Here is a 23,714-nt window from a genome sequence, read left to right as displayed (position 1 = left end):
AAGAAGAAGAGAAGAAGAAAGAAAAAAAAGTAGCACAGGGACTTTCCAGTGGCACAGTGGTTAAGAATCTGCCTGCCAATGCAGGGGGACATGGGTTTGATCCCTGGTCCAGGAAGATCCCACATGCCACGGAGCAGCTAAGCCCGTGTGCCACAACTACTGCGCCGTAGAGCCTGCGATCCACAAATACTGAGTCCGCGTGCCACAACTACTGAAGCCCTTGCACCTAGAGACCGTGCTCCACAACAAGAGAAGCCACCGCAATGAGAAGCCCGTGCACTGCAGCAAAGAGTAGCCCCCGCTCGCTGCAACGAGAGAAAGCCCACAGGCAGCATCGAAGACCCAACACAGCCAAAAATAAGTAAATAAATAAATAAAAATTTAAAAAGAGAACACAATGTGACTGCAGAGGCAGAAAAAAAAAAGGAAAAGTAGCACAATCTAAATGTTGAAGTTATGAACTACCTTGAGTTCATGGTTTGCAATAGATGTCAGGAATTGCTGTATTTCCCTCAACTTATAAAAACCTTCCAATATGTGAGTTTCTTGCGGTACTCTGGGCAGTTTGGTGCCCCGTTTGGGAACTGCAAATCTAGACAATCCAAATATTATGAAGACCTTACTTTGTCAACAAGAACTGCATAAACTGTCTGGCTGACTCTCCAACTGACCTCATTTTTACCACTCTGGCCCTCCCTCCCTTGCAGACACAATGGTCCTTTTGCTGTTTCCTGAACTCTCTGATTACCTTGCTACCTCAGTGCCTTTGCATTTAAAATATATATATATATTTATTTGGTTGCGTTGGGTCATGCGTTGTGGCATGCGGATCTTTTCGTTGCAGCACGTGGGCATCTCTCTAGTTGTGGCGCACAGGCTCCAGAGAGCCTGGGCTCAGTAGTTGCGGCTCGGGCTTAGTTGCCCTGTGGCACGTGGGATCTTTGGGATCTTAGTTACACAACCAGGGATCGAACCCTTGTCCTCTTCATTGGAAGGGGTATTCTTAACCACTGGACCACCAGGGAAGTCCCCTCAGTGCCTTTGCATTTGCTGTAGCTCCTACTTGGAATGCTCTTCCCCCATGGTTTGCCGCCCTCACTCATTCAAGGCTGTCCGCTGGTCCCTGTGTACACCAGTCACCATCCCCCCACCCCAAGGCTTTATTCATCTCCAGAACGCTCAAGTTGACCTGCCTAGCATTCTGCACTTTTGGGGGTGATTTGCCCCACACAAAACCTCTTTGAAAATATAACTACATTTGGAATTAGTGGTCCAGGATTACTTCAATAGCAGCAAAGTAAAATTGCAGTGTTGATGTAGTGAAAATGTTAACAAACACCAAAACAAGTAAACTGAAGAATAAAGACTAAAGATGGTAAAGGAAATAATGAAAATGCACAGAACTGTCATAATTTAAACTAGCAAAGCCAGGAATACTCTACGGTGGCAGTGGTACTTGGCTGCGGAGACCTCTGAATCCAAACTGTTCCTGGATGGGTGAAGAAACACCTGCCCCTCCGGAGGAAGGAACTGCGAAGTCTCACTGCCAAGAGGCTTGCACTCCAGGCTGGGAGAGATTTGTGGATGAGCTTTGCAATGTACCACACCATCTCTTTCCCATTGATCTTTGGTGCCATCGTTTTCGGTTTTTTTTTTTTCTTTTTTCTCATTAAACTTTGTTTTAAGGGGTCTCAAAATTCTGTGCCAGATTTTTGGTCAAGTTGTTTCCATTAAAAAGTACTGATTTTAAAAACTAATAACTTAAAACTGACACACACACACATGCGCATGTGCCATTCATTCTCTTTCCGTCTGAAGGTTTTTATGATACACTGATATTAGTAACCAGTTTAAATGGCCAATTGAGACAAACAGGGCTGAGATCATTCTCTTACCACCGGTTAAGATGGGGGTGGCAGGTATTGGGGATCATATTAATTTAGCCTTCTGAGCTTTCTGGGCAGACTTGGTGACCTTGCTAGCTCCAGCAGCCTTCTTGGTCACTGTTTTGATGACATCCATAGCAACTGTGTGTCTCATGTCACGAACAGTCAACGACCCAAAGGGGGATCAGAGAAGCTCTCAACACACATGGGCTTACAGGAGCCGTATCAACCATGGCAGCCTCACAAGATTTCAAGAATCTGGGGCCATCTTCTGGCTTCTTCTCAGAACGGCAATCAACCTCCTTCAGCTCAGCAAATTTGCAAACAATGTGAGCCGGGTGACAGTCCCACACAGGTGCATAGCCAGCACCGATTTGGCCTGGATAGTTTAGGACAGTCCGAAGTCAGCTGCTTCCATTGGTGGGTCATTTTTGCTGACACCACCCACGTTGCCATGGTGAGTATCTTTGACAGACACCTTTTCGATGTTGAAGCCCACAGAATCCCCCGGAAGAGCTTCATCAGAGCTCCATGGTGCATTTCATCAGACTTGGCTTCAACTATAACGTTGACTGGAGCCCATGTGACCACCATGCTGGGTTTGAGAACACCCGGCTCCACAGGGACAGTATCAATTCCGTCAATTTTGTAGATGTTCTGGAGGGACAGACAAATGAGTTTGTCAGTTGGATGAGTTGGTGGCAGAATACAATCCAGAGCTTCAGGCGGTGTGGTTCCACTGGCATTGCCTTTGTGTGTGTGTGTGTGTGTGTGTGTGTGTGTGTGTGTGGTACGCGGACCTCTCGCTGTTGTGGCCTCTCCCGTTGCGGAGCACAGGCTCCGGACGCACAGGCTCAGCGGCCATGGCTCACGGGCCCAGCCGCTCCGCGGCATATGGGATCTTCCCGGACCGGGGCACGAACCCGTGTCCCCTGCATCGGCAGATGGACTCTCAACCACTGCGCCACCAGGGAAGTGCTGGGCATTGCCTTCTTTATGGATGACCTTCCATGGCTCCAGCATGTTGTCACCATTCCAACCAGAAATGGCAAAAATGCTACTGTGTCAGTGTTATAGCCAATTTTCTTAATGTAGGTCCTGACTTCCTGAATGATTTCCTTGTATCTCTTTCCGGTTGTAGGAATCCCTCTTGTTAACACCAACAATTAATTGCTTCACACCCAGTGTGTAAGCCAGAAGGGCACACTCATGGGTCTGCTTGTTCTTGGAACACTTGCTGCAAATTCACCAACACCACCGGCAACAATCAAGACAGCACAGGGCTTCCCTGGTGGCGCAGTGGTTGACAGTCCGCCTGCCGATGCAGGGGACACGGGTTCGTGCCCCAGTCCGGGAAGATCCCACATGCCGTGGAGCAGCTGGGCCCATGAGCCATGGCCGCTGAGCCTGCGTGTCCAGAGCCTATGCTCCACAGCGGGAGAGGCCACAGCAGTGAGAGGCCTGCGTACCAGAAAAAAAAAACAAAAACAAAAACAGCACAGTCTGGCTGAGAAGTGCCTGTGATCATGTTTTTGATAGTCTCTGTGTCCTCTGGCATCAATGATGGTCACATAATACTTGGTGATCTTGAATTTCCACAGGGAGATATTGATGGTGATACAACATATCAATGGTGATGCCACACTTACGTTCATCTTTCACTTTGTCCAAGACCCAGGCATCCTTGAATGAGCCCCTTCCCATCTCAGCAGCCTCCTTCTCAAATTTTTCGATGTTTTTTTTGTCAGTTCCGCCATATTCGTAGATCAGATGGCCATTAATGGTAGACTTGCTTGAATCTAAGTGTCCAGTGATGACAACGTTGATATGAGTCTTTTCCTTTCCTATTTTGGCTTAGATTCAGCCGTGGGTTTCATGACAGCCGTGTTCTGGTGGAAAACCCGTTGTGAAAAACGTAGTGCTACCTTTATCATATATCAAGCTCCTGTATATGCAAAGGTCTTTGTTTTCTTTTGAATAAAGTTTTAATTTTGGAATAATGCTAGATTTGCAGAAAAGTGGAAAAGAGGAATTCCATACACCCTCATCCAGTTTCATCTAATATCCATATTTTTCATGCTTCTTTGGTACTTTTGTTAAAAGTAAGAACCAACTTTGGTACATTGCTGTTAACTGAACTCCAGACTTTATTTGTATTTTACCAACTTTTCCCCTAGTGTCCGTCTCCTGTCCCGGGATGGAGTCCAGGGCATCACAGTGCATTTAGTTGTCATGTCTCCCCAGTCTCATCTGATCTTTGACAGTTTCCCAGTGTTTCCTTGTTTTTCATGATCTTGACAGTTTTAAAGGGTACAGGTGATGTATTTTTTAGACTCCCTCAATTTAGATTTGTCTGACGTCTTTCACATGATTGGGCTGGGGTTATGGCTTTGTGGAAGGATGCTATAGACGTGAAATGCCCTTCTCATCACATCATGTCAAGGGTTCCTGATAGCAGCAGCACTTACCACTGGTGATGTTAACCTTGATCACTTGGTTAAGGTAGTGTTTGTCATGTTTCTCCACTATAAAGTTACAGTTTTTCCTTTTCCATACTCTAATCTTTGGAAGTTGGTCACTAAGCCTACACTGGAGGAGGTGGGGAGAGAGAGTATGAACTAAGCTCCATCTCTTGGAGCAGGAAGTAACTACATATATTACTTGGATTACTTTTTTTTTTTTTTGCGGTACGCGGGCCCCTCACCGCCGCGGCCCCTCCCGCCGCGGAGCACAGGCCCCGGACGCGCAGGCCCAGCGGCCACAGCTCACGGGCGCAGCCTCTCCGCGGCACGTGGGATCCCCCCGGACCGGGGCACGAACCCGCGTCCCCCGCATCGGCAGGCGGACTCCCAACCACTGCACCACCAGGGAAGCCCTGGATTACTTTTGTAAGAAGATTTGTAAGGAATCTTACCTTGTAAGAAAGGTCTTCTCCCCATTTATTTATTTATACAATCATTTAATAATCTGTATAGGCATGTACATTTATTTTATATCTGGGATTATAATCCAATAGTATGTTAATTATTTTGTCACTCAAATTGTTGCATTGGGAATTATTTCAAGTTGGTTCCTGTGTCCCTTTGACATATCCTCCATTTTTGGGGAAACATGTCTTACTTTCTGGTGCTACAAGATGCTCAGGGCTTGTTTAATATATGCTCTGTCCCAGCCTTAGAATTTGCCATTTCTCCAAAGTGTCCTGGTTCCTTTTATTTGGTAATGGTATTAGAAATCAAGATGTGGGCACTGGTTGTGCTCATTGCTACTGGGGTGTCACTGCTTCTAGGTTCTGTCAGTGAAAAGAGCTAGGAAATATATGCATGTGTACAAACCCAGGTATAATACATATCTATACTTATTTCTGTATCAATCTATCTCTGTTTATATTAAGTTAAATATGAGATCATAGTGATATCTCCAACTCTTATCAGTCCCACAGGGTTCATTCTAGCCTTACCTTGTTGTTTAGTAACTGCCCTCTTCAACAGTGAGAAACCTGACCCCCGTCATTTTCCAACCATTTGCTTATTCGTTTAACTCCAGGATGCATAAAAGCAGTTTCAGAGTTGTTAACCTATACCTCCGTGACACAGGTCTGTTTTTGAGTCTATATTCTGTTACGCCAGTCTATTTGTCTATATTTTTTTACCACTACCATTCTAATTTGACTTATAATTTTAAGATATGTCTTCATGCATGATAAGGAAGTATTTTGGACTCAGCTACTCATAGGCCTTTATTTTTCCACACAAATTTATCATGATTTTTTTGAGTTTCTTAATTTTGACTGGAATGGCAATAATTTGTTTTATAGCTTAATTTAGGAAGAATTAACTAACAAATGTGCACTGTGAAGACATTCTTCCATGAACATTTTATTGTCTGTTTAGTCAGATCTTCTTTTACAATTTTCTCCTTAAAGATGTTGTGCAGTTATTTTAGTTTAATTCTGAAATAATTTACAGGTTTTTTTCCTTTGTGATGGTGTCTTGTTTTCTGCTACATTTTTAAATTAGTTATTGCTAGTGTAGAGGTAACGATACCAATTTTGGTAACTTGATCCTATATCTGACAACCTGGCTAAACTTTTATTTAGTTTGTATTTCTGTTGAATTTTATAAGTAGATGACAGTTTTGTCTGTTCTAATTCTTCCATATCTTGTTTCTTTGTCTTACCTTATTTCATTAACCAGGACCTCTAGTAACAGAGAGCAGCAGAGTGTGAATTCATCTGTGTCTTTCCTGTTGTTCCCAGTCATAATTCAAATGCATCTAAAATCTTTCCATTATGTAAAATGGTGACTGTAGGTTTTAGGTACATATAATCTTTATTAAGTTAAAGAAGTTCCTTCTATTCCTAGTTTTATATGAATTTAAAAAATCATGACTAGGTATTTTTTCAAATGCGTTTTTCCATCTATTGAGATAATTTATTTTTCTCCTTTAATCCGTTAATGTGGTGTATTACATAGACATGACATCAAACCATCCTTGTATTTTGTGTCTTTTTTTTTTAAGTGCAGTGTTGGATTAGGTTAGTTAATATTTTCTTTACACACATCTATGTCCATAAGTGAAATAAGCCCATCATTTTCTTACTTTGTATTATCTATGGTTAGTTTTCTGTTTAAGGTTAGATTAGCCTCATAAAAGATGTTGGGAATCTTTCCTTCTTTTTTGTTTTATGAAGCAAACTGAATAAGGTAGAGATTATCTGTTTCTTAAAAAATTGCAAGAACTTACCCGAAAATCACCTGTACCTTGGGAAAGGTTTGGTTATCGTATCATTTTATTTAACAATTATTGGTCTATCCAAATTTTCTAGTGTTTTTTTGTCAGTTTTGGGATTCTTATCCTTTTCCAGAAGGGTAATTTGTTAACTTCTTGGAGTTTTGAAAGTTTTTGTGAATAGTTGTTTCTAAATACATTTAAATATTTACTATTAGAAACCTATGTTTGTATCCTGTTTTCCCCCTTTACTCCTGTGTCTTGTTGTTCTGCAGTTTTTCTTTTTCCTTCCTCATTTATCTTGCCACAGGTTTGTTTACTTAATCTAAAAAACAATCAGCTTTTGGTTTGTGAATATTCTTTATTGTTTTTCTCAATTTCTTTATAACTGGTTTCTCTCCTTATCTTTGCTACTTTTTTCTTCTTACTTCTTTGGGTTGATTCTATTGTACCTTTTCCAATTTCTTGATTTGAATATGTATTATCAGTTAATTTGTTTTCAACCTTTCTTGCTTTCTGATAAATGTACTTAAAGCTGTAAATTTTCCTTTAAGACCTGTGTCCCACAGACTAAGCAATGTAAAGTGTTCGTTTTATTGCATTCCAAGTCTTTCATAATTTCCCTAATGCTTCCCAAGGATTACTTAGAAGTTTTGTTTTTGTTTTTGTTTTCCCTCTCCCAGGCTTATGGGATTTTTTTTTTAATTACATGACTTTTTTTTTTTTTTGGCTGTGTTGTGTTTTCACTGCTGCACACGGGCTTTCTCTAGTTGTGGCGAGCCCAGGGGTTACTCTTTGTTGTGGTGCGCGAGCGTCTTATTGCGGTGGCTTCTCTTGATGTGGAGCACAGGCTCTAGGTGCAAGGGCTTCAGTAGTTGTGGCACGTGGGTTCAGTAGTTGTGGCTCGTGGGCTCTAGAGTGCAGGCTCAGTAGTAGTGGTGCATGGGCTTAGTTGCTCTGCAGCATGTGGGATCTTCCCAGACCAGGGCTTGAAACTGTGTCCCCCGCATTGGCAGGTGGATTCTTGACCACTGCACCACCAGGGAAGCCCCTTATGGGATTTCTAAAAACCTATCCTCTTATTATCAAGTCAAATTTTATTGCCTGATGGTCAGAGAACGTGGTCTGTACGATGTTGATTTTTTTTTTGAAATTTATTAGGGCCTCCTTTGTGGCCTAGGAGGTAGTCAATTTTTATGACTGTTCCCTGTTATTTAAGAAGAACATGTATTCTGTTAAATACATTGTTATTTAAATTTTCTATATTTTCTCATATTTCTGTCCAATGACTAAGATGTTAGACCAGTTTTCACAATAGCTTTGAAATTTATCTTTGATATTTTAATCTCTTAATTGGGTATGGATTTTGCTACATTTCACTGTTCAAAGATTAGGGCCATCAACTCAATAACCTAGTATTTTCGAGCAGTCTGATCTGAAACCCTGGTCATCAACACAATACGTATTTATTGTGGCTATGACTCTCATGGGAATTGTCCTAGTAGGATGAGTGCATACTTCCTGAATGGATTTGAAAGTATAAACACGGGGGCATACCCCCCCCAACTATAAAATATGGGATAATGGCTGGAATTCACAGGCAGATTCACGCAGAATGTTCAGAAGCTCTTTGCCTCCTGGCCCATGACCTGCCTGTTCGTACCCCAGCTCCAGACCCCATTCAATGTCACAGTGACTAAAACGCAACTACTAGAAATTCACTGGGGGAGTTGTGATCTCCAAATGCCCTCTTTTAAAGTGTAAAAATATTCATGGGTTGGCTGCAAGTTGATATTATTCTCCAACACCTTATGGTAAATTCACCAAATTTCTCTATCTTCTGATAGCTAGCTAAAAACAGCTTTCGTAAGGAAACAGGTTAAGGAGAAAGTGTGGGGAAGAAGGGGGACTTAGCATAGGGAGGGAGGCAGAAAAATGAATAATTCTGGAGGAAGCATTGTCCTGGGATATAAGTTCTGGGAAAGCTGCAACAACTGGGGCTTTGGGAAGATGGGGGCAGCAAGAAGGTGCTGTGTGTGCATGTGTGGGGAGGTGAGCAGAGAGTGGACTTGGGGAAATTTAAGAAGACAAGCATCATCTATGTCATGATTTTTATCGACTGGCCTCACACTTTGGCTAGTTCCATATTGGACAAGAGGGGAACATTTTCTGCTTTTCTTCAACTTTGTCTCAGAGGAGAAAAATAGACAAATACGATGCTTCCGTTTTCTTCTCTGCTTTACTCTCATTTCGGTAAGAAACTCACAACAACCTAGCCTGGATCATACTAATGTGATGTATCTATTGCTCAAATAATTCATTTGATAATTATTACATGGCCTTGTAGTATCTCATATCATCTTGGGTTCTTGGTTAAATTCTTTACTGTGATTGAACTTATCAGGTTATCACAATGATACTTATCATCCCAGTGATACTGTAAATCTCTTGAGGGTAAGTCTACCATGTAATACTTTTTGGAATCTATTATGGCTGGTTGTATAATGCAACGCACATAGCAAATATTGCTGTAGGTTTACTTATCTCTTCTAGCCTATGGACACTATCTTTCACTGGAGTTCATAGTGACTGTTTTTGAAAGAATGCTTCATTCTTCCCACTGCTAAACAAGCAGATAATGGAACAGTTTTGATCGCAGGTAAGTGTCATATTAAAACATTCGTCACTAAAGAGACTAAAACTTGTATCAGAATAGAGAAAGGAATTCCATACCTCTCCTCTCTATAATGTGATTGCATTAACAAGCGTTTAACCAGATGAAATAATGCAGGGTAAACTCTCAGCTTGTGTACAGCAATACATCATTCTCACATCCTGAGAGTCCGTGATAAACACGCTTTAATATGAACTTGGTACAGTCTTTGATTAAGCTTCTCCTTTTATCCATTTCCAAAACTTGAACTTAACCTTGTAAGATTGAAATGGGAATCAATAAACACTCACTTAACAGATGTGAATGAGAAATATGGCCAGTGGAGATGAACTGGTTGTCTATTAGAGGCTGGACTCTTCCCTTAGCTAATTCACCACAGTCCAAGGACCAGTTCATAAGCTTGTAGATTTGAAAACCTGCATCCTGAGGCTTTTTGACAGCGTACTTAGTCAACTTGCCTTTTAGGATAGATTGACATTAACCAAGCTCAAGGCCCAGGTCTCTGTATTCATTTATATAGACACTTATTTTTTTTTGACTGCGTTGGGTCTTCGTTGCTGCACGTGGGCTTTCTCTAGTTGCGGCAAGCGGGGGCCACTCTTCATTGTAGCGCACAGGCTTCTCATTGTGGTGGCTTCTCTGGTGGAGCACGGGCTCTAGGCGCACGGGTTCAGTAGTTGTGGTGCACAGGCTTAGTTGCTCCACGCCATGTGGGATCTTCCCGGGCTCAAACCCGTGTCCCCTGCATTGGCAGGCAGATTCTTAACCACTTTGCCACCGGGGAAGTCCCCTGTTTCTTGGTTTTTAAATTGGGGTTAGGACACACAGGGTGAGTGGTCCACTACTTATCAGCTGGGTAGTACTGCCAAGTTCTCCCACTCTCTCTGTCTTTGTTTGCCCAAGGCCACACAGGCAGAAACTGAATAGTTTTTGAGTGTTTCCTACCTCTCCCTGCTGTCTCTTTGGTCAGGTCCACCCTGGTTGAAAACAAACTTGGTGGTTGGCAGTTAACCACAGAAGAGAACCCATGTGGACAATTAGTCAGAATTAAGTCTGTCTTTGCTAACAGGAGTATTGCCCTTTACAGCCTGAATTTTGGGCATATCCCTTTCTCTTAGTACCACTGCAAGAGCTCAGACCTTTTCAGGCCACTCCTTCTGACTTGCCTACAAGGTAGACATTTCCACAGGCACAATAGTCTTGTCAGGTGAGGGACTCAGGGTCAACCCCATAGACTTTTTCTATAAGAGACTCTGAAACTCCAACAGGCCACAAAAAAACCACGTTCTCAGATGCTCACTACAGATCTGCTTACGGAACACAGGAGGGTACTTCCTGAAACTAAAGGACAAGCTGACAGACAATTCCTGCAATCACCAAATTACTCATCTAATGGATCATGATTTATTTGAACACATAACCAAGTATTGATGAAGTTGTATTAAAAAATGCACCAGCCTGTTTTTACTTATTTATTTATGCCTCCATTTTATTTCAGAACATTTAATGTGACTCTCAAGCCAATTAATAACATCTTACAAAAACACACAGTACTTTTTTTCCCATCAGAGCAGTTTTTCATGCATTGCATCATTTTCTCTGCTCAGGACAGCTGGCTTTGCTGTCTCCATTTTAATGATGGTGGCTTAGATGTCGAGGCTGCCGTGCTGTCCACGAAGGGTTTTCACAGACGTTACTTCATTTGATCCTTTCCTCCCACCCTGCATGGCCGGAAGGGTGCCCGTCCTCCCATTAGTTTGGGGGAAGTGGAGGTCAGTCTGGGGCGACATCCCACCAAACAAGCTGGTCTTGGTCCGAGATGTGAGATACGCTAGGGGTCAGGGTTAGGGGAATCCACACGACTTCGGACCGGGTGTCTGACCAAGGACCTCCCCGCAGAAGCCCGCCTGGCATTTAGCCAGGGGCATCCACCCTCCCGGCCAACCCGCAGGGCCTCGAATAGGCAAAGCATCGAATCCCGCTGCATGTCAATCAGGTTCAAGAGGCTTCATCAGAGCGCCCTCAGGTCAAGAACTGATCTGACTGTGCTGCTACCACGCGTCTGGGCTCGGACCCTCCGGGAGTGAAGGACCTGGGGGTTCTTCCTTCCAAGAACGCTCGAGAAGGCCGCCGATGGGCCTCTCCCCGCCGCGGCCGAGCGGGGGTGTCGTGGAGTGTCGGCTTGCCCCGGGCAGCCAGCAAGCCAGCTGGATCATTAGCACCAAGGAGGAACCCAGGACGCCGGGTTCCCGCACCTTCACTACCTGCTTCCCGTCGGACAGCCCTTCTCAGAGGTCCCGCCCCTTCCGCCGACCTCCCGCCGGAGGTCCTGCCTCTTCCGCCAGCCCCGCCCCTTTCAGCCCACGTGTTGGCCCGAGATACGCGTTGGTTGTCCGCGTGTGTCCTGTTGTCAGGACCCCGGGTGTGTGGATCCCGGTGCGCCCCCGCCTTCTCGGCCATGGGGCGCCCCAAGAGGAAGGCCCCGGGCGGCCAGGACGGCGCGGCTCCCCCAGCGGGCTCAGCCAAGCGGGCCCGCACCGAAGAGCTCACGGGCGTGCGCTTCAAGGCTCAGCTGAGGGACCCGCAGGGCGCTGGGCCGGGTGAGTGTGGGGCTCGGGGAAGAGAGTGCGAGCGTGCGAGGCTGCCTCCCGGCTTCGGTCTGGGTGGGGCCTCCGTGTGCAGACACAGCCGCTCCTTTCTGCAGAGACCAGTCTCCCGATTTGCAGTCGGGAAACCGAGACCCGGGTGCTTTCGAGTCCAGGGCGCCGACTTGCTTGATTGTGACAGTTCCCTGCGACTGTATGCTTCCCTTTCCTGGACAGCATCCCTCAGCAAGCTCTAAAATTCTTTACTGCAACTGCTAGGAAAGTGAATAACTGTACTACTCATTCACACAGCAGATTATTTGTGGAGTCCTGCCGGTGAGTCATCTCGGGGCTGTTCAGTGAGCAGGTTTGCTACTACCATGGCTGTCAGCTCTGTTTTCCGTAGCTCTGATTCTCCAACGCTCACACTGACCCGATAACAGGTAATAAGCTATCACATGAAGCCACCACAGGACTTGTCAGTTGACCCGGATTAGACTAGTGACTGATATAAAGCAGACTCTATAATTTCATTTTTTGAAAAGTGTGACCACCCATCACAACTCCTTGTAATCCGTTAGAAAGTATTTAATTTACAAGGACAAAACACAATTGAATATGCTAGTATGTGGAACACTGGCACTGTGTCAAAATGAAACAGTGACAGTGTTTTTCTCAACTGAAAAATTATTAAGTTAATGGCCAGAATACCCTCAGTTTCCAGTTTGTCGTCCACAGATTTTTATTTTTTTTTTGCGGTACACGGACCTCTCGCTGTTGTGGCCTCTCCCGTTGCGGAGCACAGGCTCCGGACGCACAGGCTCAGCGGCCATGGCTCACGGGCCCAGCCGCTCCGCGGCATATGGGATCTTCCCGGACCAGGGCACGAACCCGTGTCCCCTGCATCGGCAGATGGACTCTTCAACCACTGCACCACCACAGAAGCCCCACAGATTTTGTTTTTAAACGTTTGATACCTGCAACTGCTAGCCAGTCCTAGGAAGATGATACCTGCTGTAGCACAGAATTATACATTTCATACATTCATTTGTTCATTATTTACAAGGGGTTGTTATTTGGTAGGGTAGAGATAAAATGGTGAGTAAGAATCACGTGGGCCCTGCCACCGTGAAGCTTATGAACGATCAAGTGGAAAGGCAGATGTCAATCCGTAAAATCATGTACAGACTGTTCCAGCACAAGTCCTCCAAAGGACAGGGATAGGAGACTTTCTGGTGGAAGAAAGAGCATGTTTAATTATTTGAAGGATTGTAACCTTAGACACGTTCGTGGTTTTGCCCAGAGCTCTGTACTTTGGGGCACTGCATTTGAACTGGTTTCAGAAGGAAACCAGGGTTGACAGGTGCTGGGTGCAGATGAAGGAGTTGGGAGGTGTGGCAGGGCCGAAGGCAGTGGGTGAAAGTGTGAATCCCTTGTGTGAGGCTCTGTTGGATTTGTGTTTGAATCTGGTCTCGGATTCTCCCTCCCTTTTGATATGTTCTCGTAACTTTCTGTGGTAGGATCACCTCACTGGACCATCAGAGAAGTGGATTTGATCAATGTTAGAGGGTTTTGTTTTCATCCAGGTGTTAGGGAAGGTTTTCTTTCTGTTGTGTTTTGTTTTGTTTTTTCCAGCTTTATTGAGATATTATTAACATACAGCATATGTAAGTGTCAGGTGTACAATGTGGTGAGTTGATACACATGTATAGCGTGAAATCATTACCCAAATAAGGTTAGTCGACACTTCCATCCCCTCATATAATTACCACTTTTTTTGTGGTGATAGCATTTAAGATCTACTCTCTTAATAACTTTGAAGTATATGATACAGTGTTGTTAACTATAGTCACAGTGCTGTACATTAGATTCGTTGGAACTTATGCGTCTTATAGCTATAAGTTTATACCCTTTGACCAACATCTCCTCATTTTACCCATCCCCCAGTCCCTGGCAACCTCCATTCTACTATTTCTATGAGTTTGGCTTTTTTAGATTCCACATGTAAGTGAGAACATACAGTGTTCGTCTTTCCCTGTCTGACTTATTTCACTTAATGCCCTCAGGGTCCATACATGTTGTCTCAAAAGGCAGAGTCTCCTTCTTTTTTAAAGGCTGCATAATATTCCATTGTATATATTTCTGTATATAGGTATAGATATCCCACATTTTCTCTATCCATTATATAGTCCCTTCATGGTGGTGGGGGAGGGGTGGGTAGGAGGGGAGAGCAGGGTTAGATTGATAAAGGCCCAGAGGGTGCTCAGGAGTGGATGAGTATCAACATCGAGGAGGATACCTGCATGAGGAAGCGTTCTGCTCTAAACCAGTGCCCTTGAAAGATGTTGCCTATGACTTAGTGGTGATGGAGGAAAGACCGTGTCCTAACTCTTGATCTCCCCGTCTCCTCCCTGCTCCTCTGTTCTCCATCTCAGTAAGCGGCACTTCCAGTCACCTGGATGTTCCTGCTGAAATCTCCCTGTTGCAGTGGCGGCTGAGATTGTTTCTAGACTGTCCTCGTTCACATTTGATCCTAACTCTCATTTCAGCCTTGGAAGCCTTTGTTTCTGCGGCCAAGAAGCTGCCACGAGAAGATGTGTATGATGTCGTGGAGGGGTACATAAAGATTTCTGTTGAGTGTGCAGAGATTTTCCAGCTCCTGAGTGGGGAGAAGCACCCTGAAAGTGAAGTATGCTATTTCTGACCTGGCCTGATGGAGAGAAGAAAAAGTTAATGCTACTGTTGTGTTAAGCTTGATGAAGAGAAATGTGATATAAATTTCCAAGACATTACCAGCTTTCTACAGAAAATGATGCTCTGTGCCTGTGCTGTAGGGATACATTCATTTTTGCATTATAACCTTTGAAAGCATTTTAGTGGAAAATAGTAACTTGTTAGTGGTGAATAATACCAGAAGGAAAGATCATAGATTCTTAATCTAGATCCACTTAGTCTCACCGTGGTTTGCTTTAACAAAAGGGAAATAGGTAAAGACTGTGTGTCACAGGTACAGACATATATTGAGCTGTTGTTTTCTGGTTCCAAAGAGGTTCAAAGCTTGGGATATTTATGAACCTGTTGAAATCTCGGGATTATTGCTGTACGGCTGTAGACCTGAATATCCTCAAAGCAGGGAGGCTGAATCAGTAGCAGAAATTTCTCTTTTGATTTCATTTGGTTTAATTGTAAGCAAGCCTCTCTCTATTTAGCTAGACTATTGGAACAAGACTGATTCCAGAGCCTGGGGCCTGGCAGATCCCTGTGTTTGCCTTGGGATCTGGGTAGGCGTCATCCTGCAAGTTGAAGGTTTTAAACCTGCAGGTGGCTGTGGCTAAGACTAGAGGAAAACATATGTAGAAGAGGAAAAGAAAGGAGATGGTTCGTAAGCATTTTGGTTCTGTCTTTGCAGATGCTTTTAATATTTCAAGTTTTCGAGGCCATATTATTGCGGACAGCCAGTGACCTTTCCCATTTTCACGTGGTGGGGACCAACATCGTGAAAAAGCTAATGAATAACCACATGAAGCTCATCTGTGAGTCCCTGTATGCCTCGGGTTACAGGTGAGCTGCCCGCCTTTCCGTGGCAGGACTAGCCTTGGGCTTGGTCTGCCTTGCGCGCCCCACAAGTGCCCTTGACCTTTCCTCCACTCACAAACAGAGCGGAGCAGCTTCCGGGGCCATCAAGACTGTGGCTCTGCCCCTCCTTCTGTTGACCGGGCCCTCTCCTTCTGCCCTGCTGCTCTCCCTGCTGTCTTGGGAGACCTCCTTCAAGCTGCCTGTTCTTTTGTCCTGACAGCTCTTCCCCGTGGTCCTCACGGGCACCCTCCCTCTCCGCCTTCAGGGCTTTGCAGAGGTGTCGTCTCAGGGAGGCCCTCTCTGGCCGCCGCATCCACAGCTATACGTGTGCCATAATCGACGTCTCGACTCGCTGTCTCCCTCCCCTAGAATTCTGGGTACCTGCAGGTGGAGGCCTTGACCGTCCTGTAAAACGCCATCCTCCCAGCACCTAAACGGTGCCTAGTATGTAGTTGGTGCTCAGTAACCGTGAATTTGGGGTAACTGCAGGATGGGAAGGCAGCCAGGAGCTCGCATTTGGGGATGCCCACTGTGCGGAAGTGTTCGCCTTGCCCTGCAAAGGCAGGGGTGATGTGGGTCCAGATACATGACCGTTGACTGGACACAGACGCGGCCATCTTCTTCTGACCTTGCCTTTTGTGTTCTTAGATCCTACTCAAACTCAGATTTTTAGCTTTCTTTGAAGATTTCCTGAGGGTTTTTTTTAAAGAAAGAGTGTGTCTGCATGTCTCCTTCCTTCCGTTTTCTGGTTTGGGGGTAGCAGACCACACAGCCAAGTGTGCAGCTGCTTCTCAGGGGGTGGCTTTGTGTTTCTGCTGTCCTGACACTCCTGCTTTCCTTCTTGTCTCTGAACAGGATGGCTCGAGCCTGCCTGAACCTGATGGCCGCCATGGTGACCCAGGGTCCAGAGGCTGCCAGGGACGTCTGCAGCCATTTCGATTTGAATAAAAAGACCTTGTACACGCTGGTGACCAAGAGGGATTCAAAGGTGAGGAGTGCCGAGCGTCCTTTCCCTTTGAGGGGGCCAAAGTGTTTCACGTGTCCTCCTCTCTCTGGCCTTGGTCCTCGCGTAGATGGGGCGGGAGGCCTCCCTCCTGGCTGGCGGTGAGGGTCCGGTCGCCTGCAGAGCCCGAGTGACAGGGACGTCCGACACCAGCTTCTCTGGGGGCTCAGCATCGCAGTGCCTTCCTGGCCTGTGAGGGTGATGTAGCTTGTGAGCGTCTTCACAGAGCAGTGGAAACGGTCTCCATGCGCCTCGTGGTGAGGCCCTGGTGGTGGCCTGGTCCTCCCATGCGGGTTCCATCCACTTTGTAGAAAAGCCTTGGGAGGCCAAGGCAGTGACCTCATCAAAGACGACGTTTATGGCTTTTTACTATGTTTCTTGCGTCTCCCAATTATAAGTCTTATAATGAGTAGGGGCTGGCTTGTGCCGGAGAGAATGCTTGGTTTTCAGGAGAGCTGTTAAAAAAAAAAGTTCCCTGGTGGCTCCAGAAGTTTCACTGGGGTTTGGAAAGGTTCTTGAGGAAAAAGTACGCGTTTCAGGGCTCGTAGGCTGGTGCAAGGGCATCCGCCCGACGTGTGCCAGCTGTAGGCTGCCGAAGCGCCTCTTCCGTCTGTGCGTCCACTCTCCCCGCTGGGGCCCCGGTGGCAGTGCCACAGCCGCCCGGGCTCCGTGCTGCACGCCCCCTTCCTGAGCACCAGGACCAGGCCACAGAGGCCCACCCCGGTCTGCCCAGGTGGAGGAGCCACGTTAGAATAAGTGACCTGCAGCCAGGCGTCACCTTGTTCTCCAGCGCTTCCCGGGGGTTAAGAGTTTCTGCGTTGCCAGGTAGTGGACTGAAGGTTAATCATGGTAACAACAGTGCTGAGGGTTTTCCTCGGTTATGAATAAGGTTTTCTCTGAGGAAAAAATTCCAGGTTTCATGGATACTACGATTAATGTGTCAAAAGTTCCATTTAATGAGTGATGGCTCCTGGCGTCCAAGTGCGTATCTAATAAAAGGAATGTGTGTGCTGTTTGCACGCTAGGGCAGATATCATGGCTCTTTGGTCTTCCCTGGCAATCAGCCTGGCAGTAATTACCTGTCAGAATCCCTTCCCTTTCCCACCCCGTGTCTTGACCTCAGCCAGCCCAGCCATCTAAGTAAAGTACATGTCAGTGGACACGCCAGTCGCCAGGACACAGTGTGGGAGAGCCCAAGCTGGGCTTCCCGGCCTGGATCCAGCTGCAGGACGGCACATGTGCTGCTTCATCTCAGGGCCTCGCAGGTTATTCTACATCTCTCTTGATCTGTGAAACGGGAGTTGTTGTTGAAATGAAAGTGTTTTTACTTCCTTTAATCATTTATATCAAGTATCTTAGATACTCTGTATATTGTAGGAAATGGTTTCTAGACATTAAAAAATTTTTCTAGTATGAGAAATATCAGGGACATTCAAAAATAGAGAAAGGGGCACAATGAATTCCCACGTACCTGTCATCCAGCTTCGAACCCTGTCACCCGTCCCACCTTTTGGGTTGTTTGGGGGCAGTCTATTACAGCACATCCCACATATATTTCACCGTCAATATTTCAGTGTGTGTCTCTAACAGAAAGAACATTTTAGACAACAAAACCACGGTGCCGTCATTGTACCTAACACCATTAATAATTTCTCAACATCATCTAGTGCCCAGGCTGGCCTCAGCTTCCCCCGACTATCTCAGAAACGTCTTTACACTTCGTGGTTCCAATCAGGGTCCAAACAAGAGCCGCACATTGTGTTGGTTGATATCCTTCTTAAATCTCTTCATTTCTTTGAGTTTTCTGCCTCTTCCCCACCTTTTTCTTTTTTTTTTTTAATGCCATTTAGTTATTGAAGAAGCTGGGAGATAAATTTTTTTGAGTGTTTTTAACATTTCGGAGGGACTTATTAAAGCTTCATGAAGAAAGAGGATTAGGAATATTTTTTCATCCAAAGAAAGCATTGTTAAAAGTCCTGTGCCAAGAACAGTTTTACCAAATATGTTTTGGTCTATTTTAGACAGTGTTTTGCAGAACAAGCCATAGAGTTCAGGATGTTTCCTTCCTGGGATAATCACCCTGTGAATTCACAGGGTAGGAATGAAGAGTAGGCGTGTGGCCTTCTTGCCTTTGATGGAGTTTGCTGGAGGTGGAAGGTGGAGGCTCCGGGGCAGTGAGGGGCTGTGGTCAGGTGGAGAGGCCTGGTGGTGGCTGCTGGAGAGGGGCAGGGGCTATGTCTCGGGGGTTTTGTTCTCCACAATGTCAGGAATCTGAAATTTGGGCTTCTCTGGGATATACGAGATGGATGCCAGCAGGTGAGAACCAACCTCTGTTTCAGTTCAGAATCCATCGCTGGAGGCCCCCCTGAGAGGATCTGGTCCAACTCTGCTGTGTTTGCACAGGACAGAAAGACCTGCAAGGACAGGTGGGGCCACATCCCAGGGCCCTGACCCCCAGCACTTCAGTGGAGGAAAAAACCCTAAAACTTGTGGAACCTTTCCTACTCTCTGGGGAAGGATCAAACCTAATTTAATTTTATAAGGCAAGTTTTAGCATTTTGCCAGAATTCTTTTGAAATGTAAGGTGTACGTAGACCAGGATAACAAGTTAACTGTGCTTGAATTAGGTGACACGTTTGTTTGAACGGTGAGACGTCTGGATGGCTTGGGAGCAGTTGTTACTTTAAGCTTCCTGAGGACAGGGGCAGTATCTGAGTCACCTTTGCATCCTCTCAGCCTGAGTCATGGCATCTTGAGTGTAAATGGTGTTTTATTAACATCGAGTTGGTGAGTGAAGCACTGGAGCGTGGCCGACAATCTGAGGAGTGCAGCTCACTTTCAAGACTGCAGCCATCATTGTACCCAAACTCCATATTGTGAAGAGGCCCACAGGTTGGTCCCCAGAGCAGGAGGGTAGTTTGGGGCTCTTAGTGTATTTGGAATAAAGCAGCATTGATCTTGTAAGGTCTTGCTGACGTGTGTTCTGTGGCGTGGTTGGAGATAAACTCCATCAGTACGAGGAACGAGCAAGGCCTCCACCCGGATGTTACAGACCAGGGGTCGGGTGCTCGTTCTTTTCTCCAGAAGAAACATATCCAATAAAACAAGACAGAATTAATTAAATACATAGAGGCCTAAATGGTGCCAACTACGGTCCTTGCACCTTGAGAAAAAGTGGAACAAAAATGCCATGGGACCCCCGAGAAGAAGGAACTTCTCTGTAGGCAGATGTGAAGTTGGGCATGAAGCAGTGTGTTTGTACAGGTATTTCGTATCATTCCAGTTCCAGTACTTACTCACTTAGTAGTTATGTAACCTTAAATGAAGTTTTTAAAACCTCAGTTTTCCCATCTGTAAAATGGGTATTGTGGGCATCTGTACCTCAGATCGTTATAAGGAGTAAATGAGATAACAGATGTGTAGCGTCTGACATAGTATCTGGCACATAGTAAGTGCTCAGTGAATGTTATTGATATCATCACCATCATCATCACTATCATCACCATCATTACCACCATCACCATCATCACCATCATCATCATCATCATCACTACTGCCCCCACCTCTGCTGCCACTACTAAGTGGAATGGGACTCTTGGAAGGCGGAGACTCCTTAATTTTTTCAGGCATTCAGGGCAGTGATTCTCCGTGATGTTCACTTACTTCTTGTCATCAAATTAAAGTACCTTTGGAATAACTGAAATAGGGAAAAGTTTTCGGTGTAAGCAGTGGAGGATCTGAGCATATGTGCTAGTTCTGGTCCAGCTGACGAGACCTGCATGATCATATGCTGTGGGTTCTTTGGGTGTAAAAAAGGAATGTGAGACACAGGTTTGTCTTAAAGTTACTGGGAGGGAAGACTGATCAGGTGGCCCTAGTGGTTTCCCCCGAGGTGTTGTCTTTTGGTCATGGCCTTTGGGCCCTCACTGAGGATGCTCTCCTGGGTAGTGGCTGATACCTGCGGGACAGTGCAGATTGCAGTCCTGGGAAGGCCATGGTGGGTTTGTAATGAGACAGCGTCTGTAATTTATAATATAAATTTATAATATAAAAGCCAGACGTCACCTCACTGATGTCTCATCAGAATCAGCACTAGCCTTTCCATTATCTCTGGATTTTCAGAAACATAGATGTATTGTTTCATTACACAAGAGTAGGTCATATCCAGACAGGCTGAGAGTCTTCTGCTCTATACCAAAGTGATCCAGGAACTAAAAATGTGTATATATTACAGTCGGGGAAGGGGAGACCTGTACTTCTGTATTTAGAGAGAGTTTGAAAGAGAAGGAGAAATAGAGGGGAAAGAGCAAAGAAAATAACCCTTTGTCTACATAAAGAGATGACCAGTGGTTTTAGACTTAGACCCGCTAATGGCACAAGCCCGGGAGGCCTCTGTGATACTGGGACGGGCGGGGCGTGCCTGCTGCGTGTCCCTACTTCCCTGGGGGGGGTGTGTGTGTGTGTGTGTGGATATGCACGTGACATGCGGGTCTCCTTTGCCCCCAGGGAGTGCACGACGTCCGGCTGGCCTACATTCAGTTCGCTCTTTCCTTCTTGATCGCAGGCGACGATAGCACAATCGCACAAGTGCTGGAGTTGAAAGGTAGGTGTGTCTCTTTGTCTCGGGGCACAGCCTGCTTGTGATTGTTTTGAAAAACCTACCACAGAGCATTTTGCAGGTTAATAAAAGTCTGCAGGCTTCGCAGCTGCCGTGTACACTAGGGTAAAGGGTGTGTGTGGCGCAAGACTTTGGTCAGTGCAGTTTTGATACCGCTGGTCAGTGCGGACAGAGATATCCCTGTTTCGCTAGCTGGCTGCTGAGCAGGCCTAACAAAGGAGACGTGCACACTTCAGAGACTCATGCAGACAAAGGAGGCTTTATGGTTCCAGAAAGTACATGGATTCATAGCCGTGGCTACCCTGCGTTTCTTAGTAATTGTGTTTTTAAAAAATGCCTAGTGTTACCAGAATATTAGTAGTAGAGCTTCAGAGAATTCCAACAGTACCACCTTCTGATGCCAGTGTCTCTAGAGCGAGGCTTGGCGTAGTTTAATCTATTAGGGCTACTTGTGTTTTATCAAGACTGTGAATGGCAGCGCAGAGAGGACAGTTGTCCAGTAAGATCCCCCGGGATCACGCCCTGTCTGGGATGAGGAGCTGGTGTCCCGGCTGGGACCCAGGCACTTGTCGGGGGAGGGACAGCGTGGGGCCGCCAGCCTTTCCCCCACCTCCCCCAGCGAGGGAGCCCAGAGCCCCCTCCGGAACGAGCTGCAGAGACCATTTACGAGCAGGTGCGGGTCCTGCTCCCAGGATGTCGTCGCCCTGGTCTGGGCAGCGGCCCCTTGGAGGCGATGCCTCCTTTGTGTGGTGCAGTGGACACGTCCTGCTCGTTGCCGGGCCCGTGTGGGATGCCCTCTGCAACCAGGGCTGGGCGTTTCTTCAGAATCCTTCTGGGTCTTCTCGGCGCCTGGCCATTTATTAAATAAAGGACACTGATTTGGGGTTATCCATCCATGCTGCTAAAGGGGCAGGGATGCACTTCTGTTAAAGTTCCTGCAGGGCAGTTGGGCTGGTCCAGCCATTCCGCATCTAGTCATTTATACTAAGGAAATAGTTAAGGATGTGAGCAGAGGTTTTGTTAGGGGACATTTTTTCTTATTAGCTGAAAATTGGACTCCTCCTAACTACCCACCAGCAAGGGGTTGAGCAAATTGAGGACTGGTCACAAGGAGGAATGCAGCTATTAACAATGATGCAGAAATATATATATAGATGTCAGATTTTTTAAGGATATAGGATTGGGTGTAAACTCAGTTATAAAACTGGTAAAGCATGATCCCGTTTTACTAAAAGTTAAGTTTAACAGAATATGGATATGTCAGAAGGTTAACAGTTAACTGGTAACCCAGACATCAACAGTGTTAACTTTTGGGTAGTGGAGTTATGGTTGATCTTAAATTTCTGTCTGCTATTTTCTGATTTTTTTTTTTTAAGAATAATGAATTTGCTTTTGTAGTAATTATGTGTGCCCATTAAGCATGTATGGAGGAAGAGAAATTATAATTGCTTTGCTGCTTTTCACCAGTATTTTAGTAATGATAACAGCTTCAAGCCGTGGAGGCTGAGTCCTTGGTGATCCCAAAAGTATGAAGAGAAAGCAAGTCCTACCACCAATCAATAAAGTGACGACCGTCACTTTAAATACATCTCTGAGCTAGTGTAAGCGAAGAGAGAAACTTTGGAAAACTGTAATCGTACCATACATACGTTCTCTTTGAAACCGTCAGTATTAAATTAACTTTACCGAAGTTAATGAGAAAAGGAAAGTAAAACAGAACTAAAGGAACTATTGAACTTTAATGGTTCAGTCATTGTTTTGCCTTCAGATATTTATTTCCTATGTCACAAAAATAGTTTTTCCTACTGTGAACTTGTATAATTAAAAAAGACAAAACTTAAAAAACAAAAAAAAAGGCAAGTAAATGGCATTGTTTGCTGTACCATTTTAAGAATGGTACAGCAAACAAACATTTTAAGCAGTAATGGTCTCTCATCGGTTCTCATTCAAAGTATTTTTGAGTCTAATGCTTTGAAACTTTTACTTTCAGAATTTATTCCTTGCATCTTTAGCTCAGGCATGAAGGAAGATAGGATCTCTACCATCAATATTTTGTTATCCACACTGAAAACGAAGGTACGTTTTTGGTGATCAATGTTCCTGTCATTTGTTTGCTCCAGTGTTTTACAGGACTTTAGAGCTATAACATCGTAGGTTATATGGGTTGTTGTATAGGTTGAATGGGAAGCCGTTTCTTAAGCAGAAACTTGGTGGTGATGAGCCAGTCCTGAAGGGTACAGGCACTGAAGCCACCACTTAAGTTCAGGCGAGGCTGCTGTTTCATCGCAACAGGAGAAAAGCTGCTCCCTGCTCCCCGCTATTTCACAGGAAGCCACTGGGGTAACTGAGCTGTAAATACAACTCTTCTTCATTTACTCACCTGGCAAAATGTTATTTTGTGTTATCTTGCATGTTCTGCCTTTTACATGCATCTGACAGAAATTTTAAAACTTGCTGAAAGGATAACTGTCTTTGATACAGAAGCCCCTTAAATGATCAGTTAGAAAAACTCAATGATCCTCCCAACATAAATAGTTGTCAAAAGGCCGTGAACTGGCAGCCCACGTAAAAATGGCTAATCAGCATAGTATTTAGTGCTTCTCAGCCGGCCGCGGTTCTGCCCTCCACGGGCCATTTGGCA

The 23,714-nt window shown here is 45.3% G+C and overlaps 1 protein-coding gene and 1 pseudogene across 2 annotated transcripts in view; one reads left to right on the top strand and one right to left on the bottom strand.

Annotated features, from left to right (window-relative positions):
- Positions 1-1,929: 1,929 nt before the first annotated feature.
- On the bottom strand, positions 1,930-11,751 carry LOC309823214 (elongation factor 1-alpha 1-like; annotated as a pseudogene). Its single transcript has 4 exons — positions 11,556-11,751; positions 3,387-3,730; positions 2,876-3,174; positions 1,930-2,635 (listed from the first exon to the last, which is right to left on the bottom strand). The product of its transcript is annotated as an elongation factor 1-alpha 1-like (transcript).
- URB1 (URB1 ribosome biogenesis homolog) overlaps positions 11,682-23,714 on the top strand; it is a 65,199-nt gene continuing 53,166 nt past the window's right edge. Inside the window, exons 1-6 of the mRNA XM_082654745.1 lie at positions 11,682-11,891; positions 14,426-14,565; positions 15,286-15,437; positions 16,308-16,440; positions 20,962-21,058; positions 23,064-23,149. Of these exons, the coding sequence (XP_082510871.1) occupies positions 11,750-11,891; positions 14,426-14,565; positions 15,286-15,437; positions 16,308-16,440; positions 20,962-21,058; positions 23,064-23,149 (750 nt within the window). The 5' untranslated portion in view covers positions 11,682-11,749. The remainder of the gene's footprint in view (positions 11,892-14,425; positions 14,566-15,285; positions 15,438-16,307; positions 16,441-20,961; positions 21,059-23,063; positions 23,150-23,714) is intronic.

This window comes from Grampus griseus (genome assembly GCF_964374135.1).
Source record: "Grampus griseus genome assembly, chromosome: 5".
NCBI classification, from domain to species: domain Eukaryota; kingdom Metazoa; phylum Chordata; class Mammalia; order Artiodactyla; family Delphinidae; genus Grampus; species Grampus griseus.
The sequence above is the reverse complement of the archived record's forward strand: the minus strand, read 5'-3'. Positions and strand labels throughout refer to the sequence as shown.